Raw genomic sequence first — 24,614 nt, 5'->3', positions numbered from 1 at the left:
GATGTTGGACCTAGAGTTCAGAATCATGATTTTAAAGATACTAGCTGGGCTTGAAAAAAGCATAGAAGTTATTAGAGAAACCCTTCCTGGAGAAATAAAAGAACTAAAATCTAACCAAATCTAAATCAAAAAGGCTGTTAATGAGGTGCAATCAAAAATGGGGGCACTAACTTCTAGGATAAATGAGGCAGAAGAGAGAATCAGCGATATAGAAGACCAAATGATGGAAAATAAAGAAGCTGAGAAAAAGATAGATAAACAACTACTGGATCACGAGGGCAGAATTCGAGAGATAAGCGATATGATAAGATGAAACAACATTAGAATAACTGGGATCCCAGAAGAAGAAGAAGAAAGAGAGAGAGGGGCAGAAGGTATATTGGAGCAAATTATAGCAGAGAAATTCCCTAATGTGGGGAAGGAAACAGGTATCAAAATCCAGGAGTCACAGAGAACCCTTCTCAAAATCAATAAAAATAGGTCAACACCCTGACATCTAATAGTAAAACTTATGAGTCTCAGAGATAAAGAGAAAAATCTTGAAAGCAGCTCAGGAGAAGAGATATGTAACCTATAATGGTAGAAACATTAGATTGGCAACAGATCTATACACAGAGACCTGGCAGGCCAGAAAGGACTGGCATGATATCTTCAGAGCACTAAATGAGAAAAATATGCAGCCAAGAATACTATATCCAGCTAGGCTGTCATTGAAAATTGAAGGAGAGATAAAAAGTTTCCATGACAAACAAAAACTAAAGGAATTTGCAAACACAAAACCAGCCCTACAAGAAATATTGAAAGGGGTCCTCTAAGCAAAGAGAGAGCCTAAAAGCAGCATAGACCAGAAAGGAATACAGACAATATACAGTAACAGTCACCTTATAGGCAATACAATGGCACTAAATTCATACCTTTCAATAGTTACCCTGAATGTAAATGGGCTAAATGTCCCAATCAAAAGACACAGGCTATCAGATTGGATAAAAAAACAAGACCCATCAAAATGCTGTCTGCAAGAGACTCATTTTAGAACCAAAGACACCCCCAGATTGAAAGTGAGGGGGTGGAAAACAATTTACCATGCTAACGGACACCAAAAGAAAGCTGGGGTGGCAATCCTTATATCAGACAAATTAGATTTTAAAACAAAGACTGTAATAAGAGATGAGGAAGGACACTATATCCTACTTAAAGGGTCTATCCAACAAGAAGATCTAACAATTGTAAATATCTATGCCCCGAACATGGGAGCAGCCAATTATATAAGGCAATTAATAACAAAAGCAAAGAAACACATCGACAACAATACAATAATACTGGGGGACTTTAACATCCCCCTGACTGATATGGACAGATCGTCTAAGCAAAAGATCAACAAGGAAATAAAGACTTTAAGTGACCCACTGGACCAAATGGACTCCACAGACATATTCAGAACATTCCATCCCAAAGCAACGGAATACACATTCTTCTCTAGTGCCCATGGAACATTCTCCAGAATAGATCACACCCTAGGTCACAAATCAGGTCTCAACTGGTATCAAAAGTTTGGGATCATTCCCTGCATATTTTCAGACCACAGTGCTTTGAAACTAGAACTCAATCACAAGAGGAAAGTCGGAAAGAACTCAAATACATGGAGGCTAAAGAGCATCCTACTAAAGAATGAATGGGTCAACCAGGAAATTAAAGAATTTAAAAAAATTCATTGAAACCAATGAAAATGAAAACACAACTGTTCAAAATCTTTGGGATACAGCAAAGGCAATCCCAAGAGGAAAGTATATAGCAATACAAGCCTTTCTCAAGAAACAAGAAAGATCTCAAATACACAACCTAACCCTACACCTAAAGGAGCTAGAGAAAAAAACAGCAAATAAAGCCTAAACCCAGCAGGAGAAGAGAAATAATAAAGATCAGAGCAGAAATCAATGAAATAGAAACCAAAAGAACAGTAGAACAGATCAACGAAACTAGGAGCTGGTTCTTTGAAAGAATTAACAAGATTGATAAACCCCTAGCCAGACTTATCAAAAAGAAAAGAGAAATGACCCAAATCAACAAAATCATGAATGAATGAGGAGAGATCACAACCAACACCAAAGACATACAAACAATTATAAGATCATATTATGAGCAACTCTATGCCAGCAAATTAGATAACCTGGAAGAAATGGGTGCATTCCTAGAGATGTATCAACTACCAAAATTGAACCAGGAAGAAATAGAAAACCTAAAAAGACCTATAACCACTAAGGAAATTGAAGCAGTCATCAAAAATCTCCCAACAAAAGCCCAGGGCCAGATGGCTTCCCAGGGGAATTCTACCAAACATTTAAAGATGAATTAATACCTTTTCTCCTGAAACTGTTCCAAAAAGTAGAAATGGAAGGAAAACTTCCAAACTCATTTTATGAGGCCACCATTACCTTGATCCCAAAACCAGACAAATACCCCATCAAAAAGGAGAATTACAGACCAATATCCTTGATGAACATGGATGCAAAAATTCTCACCAAAATACTAGCCAATAGGATCCAACAGTACATTAAAAGGATTATTCACCATGACCAAGTGGGATTTATCCCTGGGCTGCAAAGTTGGTTCAACATCTGCAAATCAATCAATGTGATACAATATATTAACAAAAGAAAGAACAAGAATCATATGATACTCTCAATAGATGCAGAAAAAGCATTTGGCAAAGTACAGCACCCTTTCTTGATCAAAACTCTTCAGAGTATAGGGATGGAGGGTACATACCTCAATGTCATAAAAGCCATCTATGAAAAACCTACAGCGAATATCATTCTCAATGGGGAAAAGCTGAGAGCTTTCCCCCTAAGGTCATGAACGCGGCAGGGATGTCCACTATCACCACTGCTATTCAACATAGTATTAGAAGTCCTAGCCACAGCAATCAGACAACAAAAAGAAATCAAAGGCATACAAATCGGCAAAGAGGAAGTCAAACTCTCACTCTTTGCAGATGATATGATACTTTATGTGGAAAACTCAAAAGACTCCACCCCAAAACTGCTACAACTCATACAGGAATTCAGTCAAGTGGCAGGATATAAAATCAATGCACAGAAATCAGTGGCATTCCTATACACCAACAACAAGACAGAAGAGAGACAAATTAAGGAGTTGATCCCATTTACAATTGCACCCAAAACCATAAGATACCTAGGAATAAATCTAACCAAAGAGGCAAAGGATCTGTACTCAGAAAACTATAAAATACTCATGAAAAAATTGAGGAAGACACAAAGAAATGGAAAAACGTTCCATGCTCATGGATTGGAAGAACAAACATTGTGAAGATGTCAATGCTACCTAGAGCAATCTACACATTCAGTGCAATCCCTATCAAAATACCATCCACTTTTTTCAAAGAAATGGAACAAATAATCCTAAAATTTGTATGGAACCAGAAGAGACCCCGAATAGCCAGAGGAATGTTGAAAAAGAAAAGCAAAGCTGGCGGCATCACAATTCCGGACTTCAAGCTCTATTACAAAGCTGTCATCATCAAGACAGTATGGTACTGGCACAAAAACAGACACATCGATCGATGGAACAGAATAGACAGCCCAGAAATGGACCCTCAACTCTACGGTCAACTAATCTTTGACAAAGCAGGAAAGAATGTCCAATGGAAAAAAGACAGTCTCTTCAACAAATGGTGTTGGCAAAATTGGACAGCCACATGCAGAAGAATGAAACTGGACCATTTCCTTACACCACACACAAAAATAGACTCCAAATGGTTGAAAGACCTAAATGTGAGACAGGAATCCATCAAAATCCTAAAGGAGAACACAGGCAGCAACCTCTTTGACCTTAGCCACAGCAACTTCTTCCTAGAAACATCGCCAAAGGCAAGGGAAGCAAAGGCAAAAATGAACTATTGGGATTTCATCAAGATAAAAAGCTTTTGCATAGCAAAAGAAACAATCACAAAACCAAGACAACCGACAGAATGGGAGAAAATATTTGCAAATGACACATCAGATAAAGGGCTAGTATCCAAAATCTATAAAGAACTTATCAAACTCAACACCCAAAGAACAAATAATCCAATCAAGAAATGGGCAGAAGACATGAACAGACATTTTAACAAAGAAGACATCCAAATGGCCAACAGACACATGAAAAAGTGCTCAACATCGCTCGGCATCAGGGAAATCCAAATCAAAACCTCAGTGAGATACCACCTCACACCAGTCAGAATGGCTAAAATTAACAAGTCAGGAAACGACAGATGTTGGCGGGGATGCGGAGAAAGGAGAACCCTCCTACACTGTTGGTGGGAATGTAAGTTGGTGCAACCCCTCTGGAAAACAGTATGGAGGTTACTCAAACAGTTGAAAATAGAGCTACCATACAATCCAGCAATTGCACTACTGGGTATTTACCCCACAGATACAAATGTAGAGATCCGAAGGGGTATGTGCACCCCAATGTTTATAGCAGCAATGTCCACAATAGCCAAACTGTGGAAAGAGCCAAGATGTCCATCGACAGATGAATGGATAAAGAAGATGTGGAATATATATACAATGGAATATTATGCAGCCATCAAAAGAAATGAGATCTTGCCATTTGCAACGACATGGATGGAACTGGAGGGTGTTATGCTGAGTGAAATAAGTCAATCAGAGAAAGACATGTATCATATGACCTAACTGATATGAGGAATTCTTAATCTCAGGAAACAAACTGAGGGTTGCTGGAGTGGTGGGGGAGTGGGAGGGATGGGGTGGCTGGGTGATAGACATTGGGGAGGGTTTGTGCTATGGCAAGTGCTGTGAATTGTGCAAGACTGTTGAATCACAGATCTGTACCTCTGAAACAAATAATGCAATATATGTTAAGAAAAAAAGAAGAAGAAGAAGAAGATAGCAGGAAGGGAAGAATGAAGGGGTGGAAATCAGAGGGGGAGATGAACCATGAGAGACAATGGACTCTGAAAAACAAACTGAGGGTTCTGGAGGGGAGGGGGGTGGGGGGATGGGTTAGCCTGGTGATGGGTATTAAAGAGGGCACGTTCTGCGTGGAGCACTGGGTGTTATGCACAAACAATGAAACATGGAACATTACATCCAAAACTAATGATGTAATGTATGGCGATTAACATAACAATAAAAAAATTTTAAAAAGATCAAGAAATCACATACCAGGGATTTGCTCAAACAAATATAAGCAATGTATCTGAACAACACTTTAGAACAACAGTCATAAGAACACTGGCTGGACTTGAAAGAAGCATAGAAGACATCAGAGAAACCCTGGCTGCAGAGACAAAAGACCTAAAAACTAGTCAGGCTGAAATAAAAAAATGCTATGACTGAGATGCAAAACTGACTGTATATAATCACAGTGAGGATGGAAGAAGCAGAGGAAGAAATAGGTGATACAGAAGGTGAAATTATGGAAAATAATGAAGCTGAAAAAAGGAAAAAAACCTATTAGATCACGAATATAGACTTAGGGAACTCAGCAATTACATAGGAGTCCCTGAAGAAAAAGAGCAGGAAAAGGGGGCAGAAGGTTTATTTGAACAAATTATGGCTGAGAACCTCCCCAATCTGGGGAAAGAAACAGGCGTTCAAGTCCAAGAGGCACAGAGAACTCCCCTCAAAATCAACAGAAACAGGTCAACAACCAGGACATATCATAGTGAAACTTGCAAAATACAAAGATAAAGAGAGACTTCTAAAAGTAGCTAGGGAAAAAATGTCCTTAACCTACAAGAGTAGACACCTAAGGTTAGCAGCAGACCTGGCCACACTAACTTAGCAGGCCAGAAGAGGATGGTATGAAATACTCAACATGCTAAGGGGAAAAATAGGCAGTCAAGAATACTTTATCCAGCAAGGCTGTCATTCAGAATAGAAGGAAAGATAAAGAATTTCTCAAACAGGCAAAAACCAAAGGAGTTCATGAAGAGTAAACCAGGCCTGCAAGAAATATTTAAGGGGCCCCTCTGAGTGGGAAAGAGACCAAAAGCAACAAAGACTAGAAAGGAAACAGAGACAGTCTACAGGAACAGCAACTTTACAGGTAATACAATGGCATTAAATCGTATCTATCAATAATTACTCTGAATGTAAATGGACTCAATGCTCCAATCAAAAGACATAGGGTATAAGAATGACTAAGAAAACAAGACCCATTATATGCTGCTTACAAGAGACTCATTTTAGACCCAAAAACACCTGCAGATGGAAAGTGAGGGTGTGGAGGACCATTTACCATGCTAATAGTCATCAGAAGAAAGCTGGAGTAGCCATACTTACAACAGACAAACTAAATTTTAAACCAAAGACTCTAAAAAGAGATGAGGAAGGGCACTATATCATAATAAAGGGGTCTATCGAACAAGAAAATTGAGCAATTGTAAATATTTATGTCCCCAACTTGGGATCACACAAATATCTAAATCAATAACAAACATAAAGAAACTCATTGATAGTACAGTAATAGTAGGGAACTTTACCACCCCCCTCACAGGAATGGACAGATCATCTAAGCAGAAGATCAACAAGGAAACAAGGGCTTTCAATGACACACTGGACCAGATGGACTTAGCAGATACAGTCAGAACATTTCATCCTAAAGCAGCAGAATACACATTCTTTTCAAATGCACAGAGAACATTCTCCAGAATAGATCACATACTTGGTCAAAAGTCAGGCCTCAACCAGTACAAAAAGACTGAGATCACACCATGCATATTTTCAGACCACAACATTATGAAATTTGAAGCCAACCACAAGAAAAAATTTGGAAAGACCATAAATACCTGGAGGTTAAAGAAGTATCTTACTAAACAATGAATGGGTCAGCTAGGAAATTAAAGAAGCAATAAAAAAAAAATACATGGAAGCAAAGGAAAATGAAAACACAATAGAAAAAACATCTGGGATGCAGCAAAGCAGTCCAGGAGGGAAGTATATAACAATACAGTCCTACTTCAAGAAGCAAGAAAAATCTCAAATACACAACCTAACCTTACACCTAAAGGAGCTAGAAAAAGAATAGCAAATAAAGCCTAAAACCAGCAGAAGAATGGAAATAATAAAGATTAGAGCAGAAATAAATGGTATAGAAATTTTAAAAAGAATAGCAGAACAGACCAGCAAAACTAGGAGCTGGTACTTTGAAAGAATTAACAAAATTGATAAACCCCTAGCCAGACTTATCAAAAAGAAAACAGAAAGGACCCAAATAATCACAAATGAGAAAGGAGAGATCACAACCAACACTGCAGAAATACAAACACTTATAAGAGAATATTATGAGCAATTATATGCCAACAAATTGGGCAATCTGGAAGAAATAGAAAAATTCCTAGAAAAACATAAACTACCAAAACTGAAGCAGAAAGAAATAGGAAATTTCAACAGACCAATAACCAGCAAAGAAATTGAATTAGTAATCAAATATCTCCCAAGAAACAAGAGTCCATGGTGGATGGCTTCCCAGGGGAATTCTATCAAACATTTAAAGAACAGTTAACAACTATTCTTCTCAAACTGTTCCAAAAAATAGAAATGGAGGGAACACCTCCAAACTTATTCTATGAGGCCAGAATTATCTTGATTCCAAAACCAGACAGGGACCACTAAATCCACTGAAAAAGAGAATTCGAGGGGCACCTGGGCGGTTCAGGTGGTTAAGCGTCTGACTCTTGATTTTGGCTCAAGTCATCATCTCGGGCTTGTGAAATCCAGCTGTGCGTTTGGTCTCTGCACTCAGCATGGACTCTGCTTGAGAGTCTCTCCTTCTGTCCCTCCCATCCTATTTCCACTCTCTCTCAAATAAATCTTTTTTTTTTTAAAGGGAGAATTGCAGACCAATATCCCTGATGAACATGGATGCAAAAATTCTCAACAAGATACTAGCAAATTGAATCCAACTGCAGGCTAGAACAATTGTTCACCACAATCAAGTGGGATTTATTCCTGGGCGGCAGGGTTGTTCAGTATTCACAAATCAATCAACATGATACACCACATCAATAAAAGAAAAGATAAGAACCATATAATCCTCTCAACAGATGCAGAAAAAGCATTTGACAAAATATGGCATCCTTCTTTGAAAAAACCTTCAAGAAAGTAGGGATAGAAGGAACAAAGCTCAACATCATAAAGGCCATATACAAAAGACCCATAGTTAATTATCATCTTCAATGGGGAAAAACTGAAAGCATTTCCTCTAAGGTCAGGAACATGACAGAGATATCGACTTCCACCACTGTTGTTCAGCATAGTACTGGAAGTCTTAGCCTCAGAAATCAGGCAACAAAAAGAAAAAAAAATCAGCAAGGAAGAAGCCAAACTTTCAGTATTTGCACATGACATCATACTCTATGTAGAAAACCCAAAAGACTGCACCAAAACTTCGCTAGAAGTGATACATGAATTCAGCAAAGTTGCAGGATATAAAATCAACATATAGAAATACGGTGCATTTCTATAATGAAGCAATAATGAAGCAGCAGAAAGAGAAGCCAAGGAATTGATCCCATTTACAATTGCACCAAAAACCATAAGATAGCTAGGAATAAACCTAACTAAAAAGGTAAAAGACTTGTACTCTGAAAATTATAGAAACTTATGAAAGAAATTGAAGGTGACACAAAGAAATGGAAAAACATTCCATGCTCATGGATTGGAAGAACAAATATTGTTAAATGTCTATACTACACAAAGCAATCTATACATTCAATGCAATCCCTATCAAAATGCCACCAGCATTTTTCACAGAGCTAGAACAATTCTAAAATTTGTATGTAACCAGAAAAGATCCTGAATAGTCAAAGTAATGTTGAAAAGAAAAGCAAACTGTCAGGCATCACAATTCCAGACTTCAAGCTCTATTACAAAGCTGTAATCATCAAGACAGTATGGTACTGGCACAAAAACAGACACATGGATCAATGGAGCACAATAGGGAACCCAGAAATGGACCCACAGCTATATGGTCAACTAATCTTTGACAAAGCAGGAAAGAATATCCAATGGAAAAAACAATTTTTCAACAAATGGTGTTGGGGAAAAATGGACAATGACATGCGGAAGAAGGAAATTGGGCCACTTTGTTACACCATACACAAAAATAAATTAAAAATGGATGAAAGACCTAAATGTGAGACAGGAAACCATCAAAATCCTAAAAAACACAGGCAGCAACCTCTTTGACCTTGGCCTTAACAACTTCTTACTAGACATGTCACCTGAGGCAAGGGAAACAAAAACAAAAATGAACTATTGGGACTTCATCAAGATAAAAAGCTCCTGCACAGTGAAGGAAACAATAAACAAAACTAAAAGGCAGCCTATGGAATGGGAGAAAATATTTGCAAATCTTGACATATCTGATAAAGAGTAGGATCCAGAATCTATGAAGAACTTATCAAACTCAATACCCAAAACCCAAATAATCCAGTTAAGAAACAGGCAGAAGACATGAACAGACATTTTTCCAAAGAAGACATACAAATTGCTAACAGACACATGAAAAGATGTTCAACATCACTCATCATCAGGGAAATACAAATCAAAACCAGGATGAGATACTACCTCACACCTATCAAAATGGCTAAATTAACAACAAAGGAAACAACAAATGTTGGCGAGGATGTGGAAAAAGGGGAACCCTCTTGCACTGTTGGTGGGAATGCAAGCTCGTGCAACCACTGTGGAAAACAGTATGGAGGTTCCTCAAAAAATTAAAAATAGAGCTACCCTATGACCCAGCAACTGCACTAAGAGGTATCTACCTAAAGTATAGAAAAGTACAGATTCAAAGGGGGAACATGCACCCTGATGTTTATAGAAGCATTATCAACAACAGCAAATTATGGAAAGAGTCCAAATATCTATTGAGTGATGAATGGATAAAGAAGATGTGGTGTGTTTATAAATATATACATATATATATGTGCGCGCATGCGCGCGCACACACACACACACATACACACACTGGAATATTACTCAACCATCCAAAAGAATGAAATCTTGAGGGTGCCTGGGTGGCTCAGATGGTTAAGCATCTGCCTTCAGCTCAGGTCATGATCCCAGGGTCTTGGGATCAAGTCCCGCATCAGGCTCCCTGCTAGGAGGGGAGCCTGCTTCTCCCTCTGCCTCTGCCTCTCTCTCTCTCTGACTCTCATGAATAAATAAATAAAACTTTAAAAAAAAAAAAAGAATGAAATCTTGCCATTTGCTACATTGTGGTTGGAGCTAGAGGGTATTATGCTAAGTGAAATAAGTCGGTCAGAGAAAGACAAATACCGTATGATTTCACTCATATGTGGAATCTATGAAACAATATGGATGAACTTAGGGGAAGGGAAGGAAAATAAGATAAAAACAGACAAGGAGGCAAACCATAAGAGACTCTTAACTATAGAGAACAAACTAAGGGTTGCTGGAGGCAATGGGGGGGGATGGGCTAGATGGGGGATGGGTATCAAGGAAGGCACTTGTGATGAACACTGGGTGTTACATGTGAGTGATGAATCACTAAATTCTACTCCTAAAATCAATACTATACTATATGTTACCTAATCTGAATTGAAATAACTTGGAAGAAAAAAAAGATATAATGCACTTAGACATGGTTTCTGTAAGAAAGGCAAAATGGAACTCCTAACAGATGAATGATACTCAAAGATTCTTTCCAAATCAAAAGACTGATGAAAAAAAAAAGCCAACCAAAACCATATGTTCATGTACTTAATGTTTAAATTCATATTTAAGGTATATGGGAATTTTTGTCTTTTCCTTAAAATGATTCTGTACTTGAACAGATGGCCCATGCTGCTTGGGCAGCATCCATTCCAGCCTCAGAAGCCAGTTCCTGCACCAAGCACATACCTGTGTGAGAAGAATGTTATCAAACAGCAGTTGAGTTTCCGACTGATCTTTAGTGATATCTGCATTGGCATTCATCCCAAAGATTTCTGGTGCAGGGTTCAGGGGCAGAGTCTTTGTGTATTTGATGTAGCTTTTGTGCTGCCAAGATGAATAATAAAGAGTCAGGAGGTTAGAAATCAATTATACTGTAGAACTTTCCCTCTGAGAAGTGATAATTTTCAATACTCAAGTTATTGAGTGGATGAGCCTGTGGAATTGGACACTGAATGCTTTCCTTTTCTTTCAATCTGGGCCAAAGTTAAAAAAAAAAAAAAAGAAACATTTAGGAAGAAAAAATAAAATGTTCCATTCAATTAGAATGGATTTGAAAATGGAGAGAGGAATATCCCAGCCATCTCATTTAGCTGGTGAAATTTTTCTGCACCACATTCACTGATGATTGTTCTTCATTTATTGCAATTTTTTTCTCTTTACTCTGATTTTTCTGTTTGCTCGTGATAAATCCACGTAATTCAGAAAAGTAAACATCACCCAAATGTTTATTACCCTGAGATAATCACCATTAACATTTATTTTTATACATATGCACATACATTTTGTACTTTCTTTACATGGACTTCTGTCAAAATTACAAACCTTTCTTCATGCTTACACAATCATACCAACACTCATATACATATATGGTGAGTGGGGGTAGGGGATTGTTCACTGATGGTTTCTCGAAATGGGTCATGTTACATATACCCGACTTCATCTTGCTGTATTCTCACTTGACAGTTCATCACTGGAAATCCTGATACCCATGGCTCCACATGTTGACCTCCTCCACTCATTTAGTGACCTTGGCTGTGGGACTGATTTTCTCTTCATCCCCACTGACATCTGCTCTCAGCTAGCATTAATCTTAAGGGATGATGCAGTTATGGTATGTGCCTCTGATGCACGTGGTCATGGTTTAACTTTCAATACATGCCCAATTGACTTTTAGGAATAAAATGAGAACCAATTCAATTGTCCTGGCAGTTTCTGGAAGTCTACTGTGTGATCATCTGAAGGCAGATGCCACATCTTCTACTAGGCAGGCCTGGAAAAAGTAGGCAGAGGGAAATGGACTCTTGGCAGGAGATGGTTCTGTAACTCTCTCCCCCTTTCTACCCGTGTGGTCTTGGGCAAGTCATTCAACTTTAGTGAACCTGCTTTCTCGTTGCTAAAAAGGACAGAATAATAATACTGATGTTAATTTGAAGCTCTAGTGAGATAATGAACTGTACTGCTTTGTAAATAAGTAAGCATGATCTAGATATTAACTATGATTGTTAACATTATTTTGTAACCCTTCTCATGTGTGTTTCCATTTTAACTGGGTACAGTGACTTTCTACCAAAGGAATAAATTCATGACAACAGAATTTCAGCTCACTAAGGAAGCTCTTCCCAGGTGAGGGGCCTTTCTGATAGTCCTCACATTACAGCAAACAGCAAACCACTAACTACATCTATGCATGAGGCTGGTTCTGTTCCAAGAAGGCTGAAAAAAGCACACACAATGGTTAACCAAAAACAAGCCCTCTGGGGGAAAAAAAATCACCATTTTATCAGAGGAATTTCAGGTTTTACTGCTTTTCGTTTTCTTGAAGGGCATACTTACATCACCAGAAGGGGGAACAAAATAGATGCCGCTTGAGTCGAATTTATAGCTTGTGTTTTGGACTAATTCTGTGTTGAAGAATTTGTTCAGAATGCTGCGCAGCGTGCGCCGATCCCAGTCATCGGTCACCCTGCCTCCGTAATTGCATTCACCTGTCATGTACCGCAGAGCTTCGTAAGGCAGCTCCTGGAATCCAGACTTCAAGTCACTCCTCCAGCTAAGAGTTATCAGTAGTACATCATGCAGAGCTGTGTTTCCTGTTTGCTCCTATTATTAAACTGCTTACAAAAATTTGCCTTAAGTACAATTTCCCCTTACATACGTTTCTGCTAATGGTCACAATTTCCCCCATAGTCTTTTTCTCCTTGTGTGATTTGTCATTTCCATTCAGTCAATGCAGAGAACAGAATTCATCTAGTAACTTGGCACTCACTCACTATTCAACCAACACTAATGGACCACCTACTATGTGCTAGACACAGAATGAGACCAGAATCCCATGCTTGAAAACGTGGCATCGCTCACTGACATTCAAAACAAATCCAATGTAATTCAGAGATAATCAGTGTTAGTTTCTTGCATCACCTTTTTATATCCCTCTGTATGTTGACAAGTGGAATCATTATAGAGGCAATTTTGTATATAACTTTTCACCAAAGCTCATATTATACCTTTTACCATTTCATAAAATACTCTTTTAAAACATTTTAATAATTTAAGAAACAAAACAGATGAACATGGGGGAAGGGGGAAAAAACAGAGAGAGGAAAGCAAACCTATAAGAGACTCTTTAACTATAGAGAACAAACTGAAGGTTGATGGAGGGCAGTTGGCGGGGGATGAGCTAGTTGGGGGATGGGTATTAAGGAGGGCACTTGTGATGAGCATATGTAAGTGATGAATCATTATATTCTACTCCTGAAACCAATATTACACTATATGTTAACTAGAATTTAAAAATTTGAAAAGAAAAAAAATTTTAATAACTATCTTCCAATATTGAATAATTCAGTTACTCCTAATTTTCTGCTGTGTTAAATTGTTTCATTAAATATACATTTCTTAACATTTCTAATGATTTTTTAGTCTAGATTCCTGAAAAGGAAACTACTATGCCAAAGGTAAAGAGTTTATAAAAAGCAATTGATTAATGTCGCCAAGCTACTTTTCTTTCATTCTCTTTTTTTTTTGAAGTGGGCTCCATGCAGGGCTTAAACTCACACTCTGAGATCAAGACCTGAGCTGAGATCGAGTCGGACACTTAACTGACAGACACCCAGGCAGCCCACCAAATTGTTTTTCTGAAAGGCTGTAGTAATTGTAGGAATCAGTTTTAAAATTTTTGCTAATTTGTTTGACCAAAGATAATTAATATTGTGTTAATTTGCATTCCTAGAATATCAGTGTAGTTCATAATTTTTTTCATGTTTAATAACATTTGTTCTGTGAACTAGCCTTCTACCCATTTTTTTCAATTAAAGTTTTAATGGCTTTATTTGTATAAGCTGTTTTATAAATTATCCTTTTTAATCAAATTTGTGGAAATATTTTTTCCTTTTAGTTTGCTTTTTTATTATATTCTCTGGTATGAGGAATTCTTAAATGTTTATGAGTACAAAACTATTGATTGTTCATACTGCAATTTGTTTTATCATCAGCATAAATACTTACATATCCAAATAGAATTCTCTATTTCTCACTGCTCTCAACAAAACTGAGTGTTATCATTTAGGAGAAAAAATTGACAGTTAAACAATAACACTGTTAACGCCAGGTACATTTTTAAATTTTTAAAAAATATTTTTATAATTTTTTTTATTTTTAGTAATCTCTATACACAACATGGGGCTTGAATTTACAACCCCCGATCCAAAGACACATGCTCTACATACTGAGCCAGCCAAGTGCACTTGTTTTTAATTTTTAAGTGTATTTTTTATTGAGATAAAATTGACATATAACATTAGTTTCAAGCATATAACAATGATTTGATATTTGTATATATTGTGAAATGATCACAATAAATCTATTTAACATGTCATTACATGTAATTACACATTTTTTCTTGTGATGAGAACTTTTAAGATCTATTCTTAGCCACTTTCAAATATGCAATATGGTATTAACTCTAGTCACCATACTGTCTGTTTACATACCTTAAGTTTATTTTTGATATTGACATTTTAAAAATGTTTATTCACCACTTGTATTTATTTTGTTAAATTACCTACTATGTTCTTCTATGTGTTTTCCTCATTTGGATGATTATCTTCTTTATTGTTATTAAAAGCTCTTTCTACAGTTACTAAATCAGATTGTCAGATATATTTTGGCTATCTCCTCGGTTTTCAATTGTCTTTTATTTTTACGATGTTTGTTTATGGTAATAAAGCAATATTTTAAAATATAGCCATCTGTGACTTTAGAATTCCTTCAAGCCCTTCTTGCCGTTCTCTGTGCAAAGTTAAGAGTGTATATCCCCCATCCCTGGGATCCCACGTTAAGGAATCTCTTCAACAGAAATAATCACACTAAGGAAGAGTAGGTGATAGTTGTTAAAGAGGGGAAATTTATTGAATTAGGGGCTGGGAACGATGAAACTGGTTATTTGTTAGAACTGGAATGGAAGGCAAGAATTTAGGAGAACTTGTGTCAGTGACCAAGACCTTGTGGAGAAACAAACAGAATCAGGATGAACTCCAGCATGTTTATGTTCTTCCAACGTCGGACGTGACTGGAGTTTGGTCAGACGCATGCACTGCCTGGACTTGCCTTGCTGACCTCATGAAAATGAAACAAAGCAAGAAAACTCATTTGCATAGTAAATAGGTAGTAAATGAGGTAGAACAAAGGTGAACTAGCTGGCCCCTGGGAGGGCTTCCAGATGTAGAGGAAAGAAAAGATGGAGAGGGAGAAGAGTTTGATTTATGGAAAAAGGGTTAAACCCGCCCACCTGTCCCAGAACTGATGGGTAAGATGTTTCTCTCAGCAGCTTGATCACAACCAGGACCAATCACACTGGGGAGTGCATTCTCCCAGAGGTCCGGGGAACACTGCTTGGGGTCACAGAAATCGTGGCAGCTTGTTGCTGGGCCCTTTGTGATGAAGGTTGAGACACGGACGGAGAGAGAGTGTGTACGTGGAAGCAGAGCTCGAAGTCGGCAACTTGTATGCAAGGGTGTAAACAACAGCATTCATTTTAGCATTGCTTATTAGTAAAAAATAAAAAAGAAATAAAATCCTAACGGTCAACATAGGGGGAATGCTGTGTAAGCAGCCATGAAACAAAGATCTCTATCTACTTTGGAAGTTGTCCACAATATATGCAGAATGAAAAAAGCAAGCTGAAAATGTGAGAATATGATTATGTTTTTCAGAAAAAAACTTGTGTGTATATTGTGCTTATGTATGTATGACTTACATGCATATATGAAAACCTCTGGACAGATATGTCCTAAGCTGTGAAATTGGTTGCTTTGGGGTGAAAGTAGGGTGAGAGGGAGGGGTAGGCCTTAAACACACATGCACACATGCACACACGCACACACACACACCCCTACCAAAACAAGAAAAACAAAGCCATTGCCCATCTGCCAAGCAGATTATATCTACCTACTATTGTTTTCTTCTTTTACAGTTTAACTTTTCCTATTTCCTTTAATCCAACAGGAATTACACAGTATAAATAATCTAACTTGTTTTTTTCCTAATAGCAAACAATCATTCTATCATAATTTATTGACTACTTCTATTTCCTATTCATTTTATTTTTTCTCTTTATTTTTCTTTTGAATTCTAGTTAGTTAACATATAGTGTAATATTGGTTTTAGGAGTCGAATTTAGTGATTCATCACTTACATACAACACCCAGTGCTCATCCCAACAAGCACCCTCCTTAGTACCCATCACCATTTAGCCCAACCCCCACCCACCTTCCCTCCCTCAACCCTGTTTGTTCTCTATCATTAAAAGTCTCTTATGATTTGCCTCCCTCTCTTTTTCCCCCCTTCCCCTATGTTCATCTGTTTTGTTTCTTAAATTCCACATATGAGTGAACTTTTTGGACGAAATTCTAACAAAATTAGGAGGGATTCGCTTTCAAAAAGTTCCATACCCTTGCAGGACACTTGGATTGGTTTAACAAGCAGTTCTTCAAAGTTGCAAATATCTTAAAAATCCAACTGATAGACAAGTGGCAAAAAAAGAAAAAGATGTGTGTGTATCTGTGTGTGTGTGTGTGTGTGTGTGTGTGTGTGTGAGAGAGAGAGAGAGAGAGAGAGAGAAGAGGGAGAGAGAGAGAGAGAAAGAAAGAGAGAATTGTAGGTGCTTAAATGTGGTTGATGTGACAACATTAGGCTGTTTGGCTTCTTCCCAGAATCCATACCTCAGGTGAACATCAGTGGTCTAAAGAGTTTGTTTTCTCCTGACAAATGGCCCAAATCCAAATTCTGGAATAAGAGCACAATGACATTTTCCTAAAAATAAAGTCATGCTCTAGAACAGAAAGAAATCAGTCCGTATTTTTCATTTTGGAGCGTGGTTGATTTATGGTCTTCTCAAATCCTTTTCAAAATAAATACAATACGCTCCGTTCTCAGATTCCCACAGGTGTTTACATGTCAAAAATAAGTGATAAGATACAGGTTCCTAACAGACAAACCAATGTCCTAACTACCTATGATAGCAGTTATGATATCCTGTTATAACAAAGTATTACTTAATAAGCTGTTGGGAATTATTCTATTTATTTTATAACTGTAGAAATTAATCAGAAGTCCCTGCTCACGATACAAACACTTACAATGTGATAAAGAGCAAAATAGGTAATGTCCTTGCTGTGATTTTTATGATACCTCATACTGGTTCAGGAACATGTGGAGTTGCTGTACGCTGATCCTTAGGTCAGTCTCATTGAACTCATAAGGAATATTCCACCCCAGGGGTCCAAATTTCCGTCTCTCTTGCACCAAAGCATGAAAGAAGCAGAGACCATAAAGTAATTTCTTGAATTCCTCCTGTAATGAGAAGAAATGGCACCACGTCATTTCCCCCCTACCACTGCATTATACTTACCATTTTTTAAAATGAAAATAACTCTTTTTGTTTATAGATATATCCATCCCAAAGTATGCCAAAACAGAATTCACTATTTCTACAGGATATTTAGGCAAAAATATGCCTGTTCGCCTACATGTTCAGTTGGCACACATAGCTGTGAACACGAGGTTTTTAGGGAGCATAGTAAGCTTGTCTATTTAGTGTTACCTTATAGGATTTTGGACGTTCCACCTGAAGCATAGTGAGGCAAGGAGAATGAATTCCAATGTGTGGTCTGAGACCACCATGGAGAAATTTCAAAGGAGACCATTCAAACCAATTAAGCAGCTCTGTAAAGAAGAACTTTTGGATTGAAACTTTGGGCAGCCTCAAGACTTTTCCAGTTATTCCTAGGGAATAAGTCTTATACTTACTTTGAATGCCAAAGCCAGCCTTGAATCAGAAATCAGAAAGTATGAGGCACCCTCCACAAGAATGCTATAAAATGGTCAAAATAGAGCTTGAGAGAGGATTTGTGAACATTTCCTTGGAAAGAACAGCAGCTGTGCTAGAAGCCCTCTTGCCCCATCCCCAAGGGAGAAAGGAGCACGGGGTCTATCTTCTCAGTCCAAGCTAGAGAGAAGGAAATTGATGGGGTCGATCAGAGAGTTGATGCCTGTTTCCTGCAGCTAGGGTAGACTGGAAAAGTGCAAACCTTATGCTCGAAAGAGTAGAGCAGTGTAAGGCTGCAAGGTAGTGGACTGGGAGAGGGAAATCAGAGCCCCACTTCCAATGGTGGGCCAAGCCAGTGTGGATCCCAAGGAGCAGATGGGGAGCTGGATTAAGAATGTCAACCAGGGGGAGCACCCAAGTGGTTCATTTTGGTTAAGTGTCTGACTCTTATTTCTGTTCACATCATGATCATCAGGGTTGTGAGATGGAGCCCTGTGTCGGGCTCCTTGTTGGACAGGGAACCTGCTTAAGATTCTCTCTCTCTCTCCCTCTCTCCTTTTCCTCTCACTCTAAGAAAAAAAAAAAAAAAGAAAGTTAGCCAGGGGTCATTTGAAACATTTCTTGGTCAAGAGCGCTCGTATCACCGGCTAAGGAAATCCCAACAGTAAGAGCCTGTATGAAGTGAATGATAAGAACCAACAGCTGAGGGGGGTCAGGAGCAGTCAGCTGAAGGAGAGACATGCCAAGGGTGATGGAGTTACGGTCAGAGGAGTCTGGAAGGGGAGCCCAGGGAGAACCCATGAAAGGACTCACAAGAGAAAAATTCAGCTTTAAACCCCCGCCAAGTCCAGAGAGCTCCAAGCAATAGCAGCCCAGGCCCAGAATGTCCGCTCCACCCTGCTTTGTGTCTGCACATACTGCAAATTGAGTGGTCAGGCTCAGTGGCCATCGTCTGCCAGGGGCGCCACAGAAAGAAGGATGCCAACTCTATTCTATTCCCCTAACAGCTTGAAGCCCACTGACCTATTTATATGGGTCCTAGGTGAGTTTCTGGAGAGTCAAAGCCTACATTTTTAAAAAATTTTTATTGTTATGTTAATCACCATACATTACATCATTAGTTTTTGATGTAGTGTTCCATGATTCATTGTGCATAACACCCAGTGCTCTACGCAGAACGTGCCCTCTTTAATACCCATCACCAGGCTAACCCATCCCCCCACCCCCTCCCCTCTAGAACCCTCAGTTTGTTTCTCAGAGTCCATCATCTCTCATGGTTCGTCTCCCCCTCTGATCTCCCCCCCTTCATTCTTCCCTCCTGCAAAGCCTACATTTTAAGGAAAAGTTAAGTATGTATTGATTAACACACTGCATTGCACTTTCTGATTTCTGAGTCAAGGCTGGCTTTGCAAGTTAAAATGACCATAGGTCATTTCATTATCTGACAGTAACCAGAAAAGCCATGATACTGCCCAGAGTTTTATCCAAGGGCAGGTGGAAGTGTCCCCTGTGGAATAAACTGAAAGGGGGAGTGGAGACAAGCACAAAGTAGCATCCATTTAACCAGAGAGGTGGGAAAAAGCAAAGTGACATGTGCTGTGTGGATTTGGGAACTATTTTATTTTATTTTATTTTATTTCATTTTATTTTTCAGTAGGCTCCACATCCAGCGTGGAGCTTGAACTCAGAACCCTGAGATGGAAACCTGAGCTGAAATCAAGAATGGGACACTTAACCGACTGAGCCACCCAGGCACCCCTAGAACTATTTTAGATACATTACAGAACCAAGCAAATTGGAAAATGTGCTGATGATGTGGGAGCCAGATGCTCAGTGTAGAAGTGACCTGCACATATGGAATGAGGGAAAGTAAGAAATAACCCTGGGTGGATGGACAGAAGTTGGATATACTGTTACAAACTCATCACCTCTGAAATAGGAGAATGGGTATATATGTGTGCATGGAGTTATGCACATATATATGTATGTATATATATTTGTAGGTATGTGTATATGTGTGAGAGTACATGCATATATTTCCAAGGTTTCTCCCCTGAAAGGACCAAGAACCAAAAACAAGGCAGTAGCACTGAGCTCATCTAGCACCCAGATCTAGGTCTCTAGAACCAGGACTCCACAGAAAAATGGCTGGTTCCAGGGTTGGATGACAGAGAAGTCTGCAGCATCTTATGCCAAAAAGGTAAGAAGGTTAAGTAATAACAACAACAACAATAATAATAATAAATGATGGGACCTAGTACAGAGGGGCCAGCTTGAAGGTGCTCCACTGAAACAATCCAGAACAATTTGAGCAAAAGACTTAAGGATGGTGATGAACTGTAAAGCACTGGGGGAAAAAACCAAGGAATTCATGAGTCCATACCAACAACACATAAATAAAGGGGGAGACTGGAGGGCTGTTGCAGAGAGCAGAGTGGCAGATGTCAAATATGGAGGAAGTACTCCAGTTAGAATTATCATAGGAAATAACTGCCTCAGGCAAGATACATCGACAGCCACTAAAGCTGGGCCAGGAGTAAAGTTTGATGAGAAACAGAATATTGTCATGGCCTGAAAATGTCTCCCCAGAGACTGATGGTTAGTTGCAAGGCACAAAGCAGTTACTACCCACTGAAGAACTCAGACATCACTTTCTCTGGGTGATCAAAATTCCTATCAACGGTGAGGGATAAATGGATATCATGTACCTCCCGATGTGATAGTCTGAGGACACAATTTCACTAATGTCATATTTTGGCTAAAAATGAGTAACTTGAATCTAATCATGAGGAAATATCAGACAAGCCCCAAATGAAATGTCCTATTAAACAAAACAAGAGGAGATGAATTCTTCAGAAAGGTCAGTATCCTCAAAGCCAAAGAAAGGGGAGGCAATGTTCCAGATTAAAGGAGGCAAAGAGACATGGCAACTCAATGTCATTCTAACCCTAGACCAACATTTAGTGAGCAGGGAAGATGCTCTAAAAGAAATGATTGAATCAATGGACAAATTTGGAACACAGTAAATTAGAGAGCATGTCCTTGACAAATCCACTAAACTAATAATAGTACCAGGGTATTAACAGGAGGTGAATATGGGTAGAGGGCATAGGGCTGTTCTTCATACTAGTTTTATACTTGCCACTTTTCTGTAATTTTAAAATTATTTCCCAATACGAAGTTAAAACAAAAATGATGACATACACTTTTGGCATTTGAGGAGATTGGGCTTTTGGTTTGGATTGTGTTTCATAAATGCCTAGACTTCCAATATGTGTGACTTCCACTGGAGAGACCTTTGGATCAAGAAGAAAGGGAGTAAAATTTTGCAAAAGGGCTTCTGTCCAGCCTATCACATGCAGACATGCCCTCACCACCTACCTGGGAGTAACCTGCTCTCTATGGGCCTAATCAATGCAAAAGCTACTCATACAGCAGGTCTTAGAAGCACAGGATAAAGTTTGACTTAGTTTTAAACATAGGTGCTTGCTTTCTTTTAGTACCTAAGACTTTTGTTTAGTCAAAGTACTTCTTTATTTTTAATGTTTCCTTTTGATGTGTACTTAAAACATATCCCGATATCAAAAGCATGAGCTGTTTAATGGCAAAAACTTAACCAAGGTTCATAACCCCTCTTAAAAAGGAACTCTTCCATTTTTAATTATGGTCAAACTCTGTGAAACAATTTAGGTCACAGACATTCACACACAGAATTCTAATCATGAAAGCAGTGGGTGGTTTCCCTGCTTGCCTGGGGACGCTAAAAAAGACTCTTATGAGTCCCATCAATCAAGGAGTAAAATCATTTTGGCTCTCATTATAGTTATATGGAGGAAATATTTTTATGTTTTAATTTAAAGATATGGCTCCAAATAGCAAAGGGCTCAGTTAATATCCTGAAACAAGATTCTCCAACCTTGCAGATTTGTACTGGGAATGGCTTACAGCTGACTTTCTAAATAGAAAGCTACATTATTAATGACACCCCAGAAGATCTCAGCGGAGCAGAAATGAGGCTGGTGGTAAAATTAAAATAAAATATTAATACAATTGACTTCAGCACAGTCAATAATCAGTAATCAAAACCAACGGCACTGCGGGGCAGGAGGCCTATTTAATTTGTAGTTTTACTCAGCCACACACATCTGTGATCACCAGGGGCCACTTGAAATGCTTCCCAGGGCTGAGGTAACAAGACTTAGCCATTACTAACCGGCTTTTTGCAGCTGCCAAAGAACTCAGGGTCAGAGATCGGGTCCATGAGGTATGATCGAATGATATTAGCTCGTAAACCTTTCGGTGCTTCATTGGTCATTTTCACGCCATTCTGAAGGACAGACACGGGGAAGTTTGGTGATGGGTAACTTGTCAGCCAAAGGCGGAAATCTGGATGTGTGGATTCTGGGCTTAACTCCTGCAAAAAAGGAAATCATACGTGAATGGGTACATAAAATCCAAGGGAAATCTCCAGATCGTATGTGCATGGGATGGGTTGGAAGTGGGAGGAGGCACTGTTACAAAATAGAACACACTGCTGCAATTTAAGGCACAAGTCTTAAAATCAGATTCTGTCCCTGAAACAACATTCTTCATTGAGAAGGCCCAGAGTGTTGCTGTGCTTCTCGAAAAATTTAAATCATAGGACTAGAAAGTTCACAAAGGTATTACATAATTTAGAGTTGGCCACAGTAGAGACTAAGACATTCCAAAAAAATCTCATATCTTAACTGATGTTGCTGAAATACTTATAGCTATAATTCTCTGCCCAAGAGCCAGATCAAGAATAATCCATTCTTCTTACTGTAGCCAGGTTGTGAGAATGAGCAACATAAGTCAATATTAAACCAAGCAGAGATGAAAAGAAGAAAAAGAGAGCGTTTTGAAAGGTGAAGCATTAAAACATATCACTATTAGCTACATTTTCTTAAGGGGATATTCAGGTCTGCACTAGGGAGGATAACAGAACACTCACTTAGCACTGTCTTGAAGGCTGTATAGGTGAGGAATGATTATCACAGGCCCTTTCCCCTCTTCCTGGTCAGTCCCACTCCCTATTGCTACTTCCCCCAGTTGTTCATGTCAGTAGTATCTCATGTTTTTTTTTTTTTTTTTAATTTCAATTCTTGGGTGCCTGAGTGGCTCAGATGGTTAAGCGTCTGCCTTCGGCTCAGGTCATGATCCCAGAGTCCTGGGATCGAGTCCCACATCGGGCTCCCTGCTCTTTGGGAGCCTGCTTCTCCCTCTGCCTCTCTCTCTCTCTCTCTGTCTCTCACGAATAAATGAATAAAAATCTTTAAAAAATAAATAAATAAATAAATTTAAATTCTTTATCAGTAAAACAGTTTTTGAAGAAACACGTGGTGAAGAGACAAGGTCAATTAGGAAGGATACAGAGGTGCCTACCTTCTCTTTTCTCTCCTATCAGCTGCCCTATGCCCAGTGACTGAAACAGCATGACTCATGGGAATTTCGGGCTAAGTGTGTCATCCATTAGGGACAGCTCTTCTCTCCTATATGACTCTCTGATGGGTATCTATGACACAGTTCAACAGGTCATGAGAAAGGCCTAGAGTTGGAGGAGCCATGAGGAAATAGGCACAAATATAAAACCTCTAATGTAACACCTGAAGGATGAGAAGATGTTTGTAAGGCAAATAATAGAATCATTTTTCAGACAGATATAACATTATGATGGCCTATATTCTTTTTTTTTTTTAAGATTTATTTATTTGTGAGAGAGGGAGAGAGAGCGAGCAGGGGGAGGGGCAGAGGAGGAGGGAGAGAGCATCTCAAGCAAACTCCCTGCTGAGCGTGGAGCACAACATGGGGCTCGATCTCAAGACCCTGAGATCATGACCTGAGCCAAAACCAAGAGTCAGACACTTAATCGACTGAGCCACCCAGGCGCCCCATGATGGCCTATATTCTTGAAAAAGTGTGCTGTATCAATGAAAGTGAAAGAAGCTCAAATGGCTAGAGCAAAGAAGTCCTAGAAGATGGTAGCAAAGGTCAACAGGAAGTGTGTTGTCAGCCATGATGAGGGTTTAAACTGTCTTGCATGCAAAGGAAAAGTTTTAAACAGAGAAGCAATATTCATTCACTAATTCAGGAAATAGTTATGGATTGTCTCTCTGGGCCAGCCACAATTCAAAGTGCTGGAGATAAAGCAGAGAATAAAAAACAGACAAAGTCACTGTTCTCATGGCACTTATATTCTAATGGGAGATGCAGACAAAATGGCGACAAGTGGCACAGAGGAAAATACAACCTGCTCCTTAAAGTTTCAATTGTACGTCTGGATAGTGCAAGTTATATCATTAGCTTGGTGAATTAGTAACAAAAGGGACTCTGAGTTAGGAAGGGTCTAGAGTCATGGGTAATTACATCAAATGTATTTTCTCTCTGTTGAAATCAAGTGCCAGGTCTTCTGTTTCCTCAATTGAGCTATGTGGGGTTTTCTTGGGATTTCTGCCCACCAAAATGGGGAAGTGCCATAACCCACCGCAAGAACAGGCGGAGGAGTATTCCTTTGGTTTCAGACTAATCTTCTGTGGCAGGCTCACTGTCTAAGTAGGTGAGAA

General features: G+C 38.9%; 1 protein-coding gene across 2 annotated transcripts in view; it reads right to left on the bottom strand.

Annotated features, from left to right (window-relative positions):
- Positions 1 to 24,614, bottom strand: part of DNAH7 (dynein axonemal heavy chain 7) — a 279,079-nt gene that overhangs the window by 34,617 nt on the left and 219,848 nt on the right. For both annotated transcript variants that reach the window (XM_073880956.1, XM_025894388.2), the window contains exons 57-60: positions 22,247 to 22,447; positions 17,397 to 17,558; positions 12,543 to 12,728; positions 10,896 to 11,033 (exon numbers count right to left, since the gene is read on the bottom strand). In XM_073880956.1, the coding sequence (XP_073737057.1) occupies positions 10,896 to 11,033; positions 12,543 to 12,728; positions 17,397 to 17,558; positions 22,247 to 22,447 (687 nt within the window). The remainder of the gene's footprint in view (positions 1 to 10,895; positions 11,034 to 12,542; positions 12,729 to 17,396; positions 17,559 to 22,246; positions 22,448 to 24,614) is intronic.

This window comes from Callorhinus ursinus, unplaced genomic scaffold, assembly GCF_003265705.2.
Source record: "Callorhinus ursinus isolate GAN/ISIS: 27379988/994484 unplaced genomic scaffold, GSC_fseal_2.0 scaffold2, whole genome shotgun sequence".
Lineage (NCBI taxonomy): Eukaryota > Metazoa > Chordata > Mammalia > Carnivora > Otariidae > Callorhinus > Callorhinus ursinus.
This window is presented reverse-complemented; position numbering and strand designations above follow the sequence as displayed.